Here is a 4640-nt window from a genome sequence, read left to right on the forward strand (position 1 = left end):
TTCTCTACTTTCAGAGAATACCAGTAAGATGTTTACCTGTGTCTTATTGACTCTGCAAAGGCATTCAACTGTGTGGATCATAACAAATTATAGATAACATTGCAAGAATGGGAATTCCAGAACACTTAATTTTGCTCATAAGGAACCTGTACCTTGACCAAGAGGCAGTCATTCGAACAGAACAAGGGGATACTACAGGTTTAAAATCAAGAAAGGTGTACATTAAGGTTGTATCCTTTCAACATACTTATTCAGTCTGTATGCTGAGCAAATAATCCAAGAAGCTGGACTATATGAAGAAAAACACAGCATCAGAATTGGAGGAAGACTCATTAACAACCTGTGTTATGTAGATGACACAACCTTGCTTGGTGAAAGTGAAGAGGACTTGAAGCACTTACCAATGATGATCAAGGACTACAGCCTTCAGTAGGGCTCGCACCTCAACATAAAGAAAACAAAAATCCTCACAAACTGGGCCAATAAGCATCATCATGATAAATGGATAAACGGAGAAAATATTGAAGTTGTCAAAGATTTCATTTTACTCGGATCCACAATCAATGCCCATGGAAGCAGCAATTAAGAAATCAAAAGACGCATTGCATTGGGCAAATCTGCTGCAAAAGACCTCTTCGAAGTGTTAAAAAGTAAAGATGTCACTTTAAGGACTAACATGTGCCTGACCCAAGCTGTGGTGTTTTCAATTGCATCATATGCATGCAAAAGCTGAACAATGAATAAAGGAGAACAAAGAAGAATTGACGCCTTTGAATTATGATGTTGGCAAATAATATTGAATATACCATAGACAGCCAAAAGAATGAACAAATCTGTCTTGGAAGAAGTACAGCCAGAATTCTCCTTAGAAGCAAGGATGGTGAGACTTTGTCTCACATACTTTGGACGTGTTATCAGGAGGGACCAGTCCCTGGAGAAGGACATCATGCTTGGTAAAGTAGAGGATCAGTGAAAAAGAGGAAAACCCTCAAAGAGATGGATTGACACAGTGGCTGCAACAATGGGTTTAAGCTTAACAACGATTATAAGGATGGTGCAAGACCAGGCAGTGTTTCGTTCTATTGTACAAAGGGTCGCTATGAGTCAGAACCAACTCGACGGCACCTAACAACAACAACAAAGCAAATTAGTTTCTCATTAAACAATTAATACACATATTGTTTTGTGATATTGGTTGCCAACCCTGCAACATGTCAACACTCTCCCCTTCTTGACCTTGGGTTCCTCATTTTCATTCGTCCAGCTTTCCTATCCCCTCCTGCCTTCTCGTCCTTGCTTCTGGGCTGGTTTGCCCATTAGGCTCGTACACATGGTTGAACTACGTGTTATTGTTTGATTTATGGGCCTATCTAATCTTTGCCTGAAGGGTGAACATCAGGAGTGACTTCAATACTGAGTTAAAAGGGTGTCCGGAGGCCATACTCTTGGGGTTTCTCCAGTCTCTGTCAGACCAGTAAGTCTGGTCTTTTTTGTGTGTGTGAGTGTGAATTTTGTTCTACACTTTTCTCCAGCTCTGTCCAGGACCCTCTATTGTGATCCCTGACAGAGCAGTCGGTGGTGGTAGCCGGACACCATCTAGTTGTGCTGGACTCAGTCTGGTGGAGGTTGTGGTAGTTGTGGTCCAGTAGTCCTTTGGACTAATCTTTCCCTTGTGTCTTTGGTTTTCTTCATTCTCCCTTGCTCCAGACAGGGTGGGACCAGTAGATATATCTTAGATGGCGGCTCACAAGCTTTTAAGACCCCAGATACTACTCACTAAAGTAGGATGTAGAACATTTTCTTTATAAACCATCTTATGCCAATTGAGCTAGATGTCCCCGGAGACCATGGTCCCCAGCCCTCAGCCCAGTAACTTGGTCCCTCAGGGAGTTTGGAAGTGTCGATGAATCTTGTATGACTTTGCCTTGGTCAAATTGTGCTGACTTCCTGAGTATTGTGTACTGCCTTACCCTTCACCAAAGTTACCACTTATTTATTGTCTAGTTGCCTTTTGTTTTTTAAATAAAATATTACAAATAAGGGTGTAGTCTCATTTCACAACCAGCCCCACTCCTATCACCCACCCCTTTCTCCATTAGCATTAGTTTGATTTTAATTGTTCCAGTCTGGTATTTTCTGTTGTTGTTGTTTTTAGTTTTGAACTCTATGTTCATCAACAATATTAGTATCATTATATGTGCTTACATAGTGTTATATTGATTATTTATTATTATACAACATACTTTTTCATTCAATATTATGTGTTTAAGAACTATTCCTGTTTGTAAATGTAGATCTAATTCACTCACTTTATCTACCATGTGGTATTCTCTCATATGTCTGCCCATTCTTCTATTAATGTACATATGGCTTCTCCACATGGATGAACTTTCCCACAACATGGTGACTGGGTTCCAAGGACAAATTTCCCAAGAGATGGAGAACTAGGCAAAAAAGCCCTTGATGATCTTGAGGTGGAATTCATGCAGCATCACTTCTGCCCCATTAAATTCACTTTTTAACTCCTGATCTCTTGAAATACTGACATGAAGAGGTCCATATATAATGAAAGAGGACAGGCATGAAAGCAAAGTGCATCAGTTAGCTTTCACTGAATTACAAACTACTACAAAACTCAATGGCTTAAAAGTAATCATTTATTAGCTCATGACCCTATGGGTCAGCAATCTGTGCTGATCTTGGCTGAGGGATTTTTCTGAGCTTTCTCATGCATTTGCAATCACTGGAATCTCTGCTGGGAATTGATGATGTAGAATGGCCTTACTCACATACCTGTCAGTTGATAGGCTGTCAGCTGATATGCCATTGTTCTCCTCTATGTGTTCTCCCCAAAAGGCTAGCTAAAGCTTGTTCACCTGGTGGCCCCAGGGTTCACAGAAGCAAGAAAAGGCAAGCTCCCACGCGCAAGTGCTTTTCAAGCCTCTGTCTGGGTCATATCTGCTAATGTCTCATTAGCCAAAGTAAGTGTTTCCATTATAATGACTCAATAATAAGTCACTCCAAAACTTAGTGGCATAAAACAATGTCAACATTTATTGTGCTCACAAATCTCCAATTTAGGCAGGGCTCAACTCTGCTCCGGTCATCACCAGCAGGAGAGGCTTAAAGGTTGTGGCCTGGAATCATCTGAAGGCTCGTTTCACGCACATGTCTAGTAGTTGATGTTGGCTGTCTGCTGAGATTTGAAATGGGGCTGTCAGCCAGAACATCTACATACGGTTTCTCCACATAGACTGCACTTTCCCACAACTTGGTGACTGGGTTCCAAGGACAAACTTCCCAAGACAGGAAGACCTAGATGAAAAAGCTTTTTATGATCTTGACGTGGAATTCATGCAGCATCACTTCTGCCACATTCTATTCATCGAGATTCACAGAGGCTCATCCAGTTTTAAGGAGAAGGCGATCGACTTGATGTTTTGATGAAGAGTGGCAAGGTTCTAGAACAGCACAAGGGACCAGAAATATTTCTATGGTTGTTTTTGGAAAACACAATCTGCCACAGAAGTTTACATGGCCAAGTCCAGGTTCAAGGACAGGAGAAGTACACTCCACCTCTTCTTGGGAGAACCAGCAATGTAACATTTCAAAGAGATGTGCCTACATGAATGGGAGGAATTATGGTGGCCATTTTGCAAACTACTCCACTGTTAAAACTGTTACTACAAGGGAACTCCTACTATAGCGAAGATAGAGAAGGCTATTAAGTACACTAACAAAATGCACTACTAGTAGACAGTCTTTTGGTTTTTTTATATCACACATCATACAATAAATTGGAATTTTACAAATATTTGTAACTTTTACCAATATATATATATCACACCAAAAATAGAACAAGATCTCGTCTTACTGGCTACCTGCCTGGAAGAAGTCTATGATTTATTAGCTAAATTTCTGAAAGTAGGTCTTTGCAATAAAGGAGGAAAATGTATATGAACACCTTCTAAGTAATTCAAGCAGACAGTCTCTTTTTGAGACTGTTCTTTAAGCTCTTCTTGTCTTCAAGAAACTATCCCCATACGTTTAATAAAGGTAAGTAATAACCTTGTCAAGCATCTTTTTTCGGGAGATCAGGAATACTTTTAAATCTTTTCCGCTCACAGGCTAGCTCTGGTGTACTTCCTTAATAGATTGACACATGGCTTTTCTTCTCCTCCTTCTTCTTCTTCCTTCCTTCCTACCTTCCTTCTTTCCTTTCTTCCTTTTTCATGTGGGAGAAACAGAAAAGGTCTGTGTAGGTCAACTGAGCAGATGATGCAATGAATTCAGACTTCTACCTGGCACACCAAAAATCAACACTGCTTTTGGAGCATCTTTTGGGGAACCCAAGAAGGCCCTTATCAGGATCAAAGATGAGGAAGACAGTGAGATTTTACTTACTTTCTAGTTTTAAGACAGACAGGAAATAACAAGTTCAGGTGCTGGAAATTAATAAATAAAAGGAGTGTTGACCGACAACTTTTCTAAATCTAGATGGATGAATTCAATCGGAAATGTCCTGCCTTAGGACTGAGAAACTATTTAATATTATTTAATTGAGCCATTATTAATGATTTTTATCCCATGAGATTTCTTACTAAATAGAGAATGTACTAGCTCTCTAGACATAACAGTGG

At 40.0% G+C, this 4640-nt stretch overlaps 1 protein-coding gene across 1 annotated transcript in view; it reads left to right on the forward strand.

Moving 5' to 3' along the window:
* FREM3 (FRAS1 related extracellular matrix 3) overlaps positions 1-4411 on the forward strand; it is a gene marked incomplete at its 5' end in the record, with an annotated part of 110843 nt that extends 106432 nt beyond the window's left edge. Inside the window, 1 exon segment of the mRNA XM_023733485.1 lies at positions 4237-4411. Coding sequence (XP_023589253.1) covers positions 4237-4411 — 175 coding nt within the window.
* Positions 4412-4640: the final 229 nt, after the last annotated feature.

The sequence above is a fragment of the Trichechus manatus genome, unplaced genomic scaffold (assembly GCF_000243295.1).
Source record: "Trichechus manatus latirostris isolate Lorelei unplaced genomic scaffold, TriManLat1.0 scaffold00059, whole genome shotgun sequence".
Lineage (NCBI taxonomy): Eukaryota > Metazoa > Chordata > Mammalia > Sirenia > Trichechidae > Trichechus > Trichechus manatus.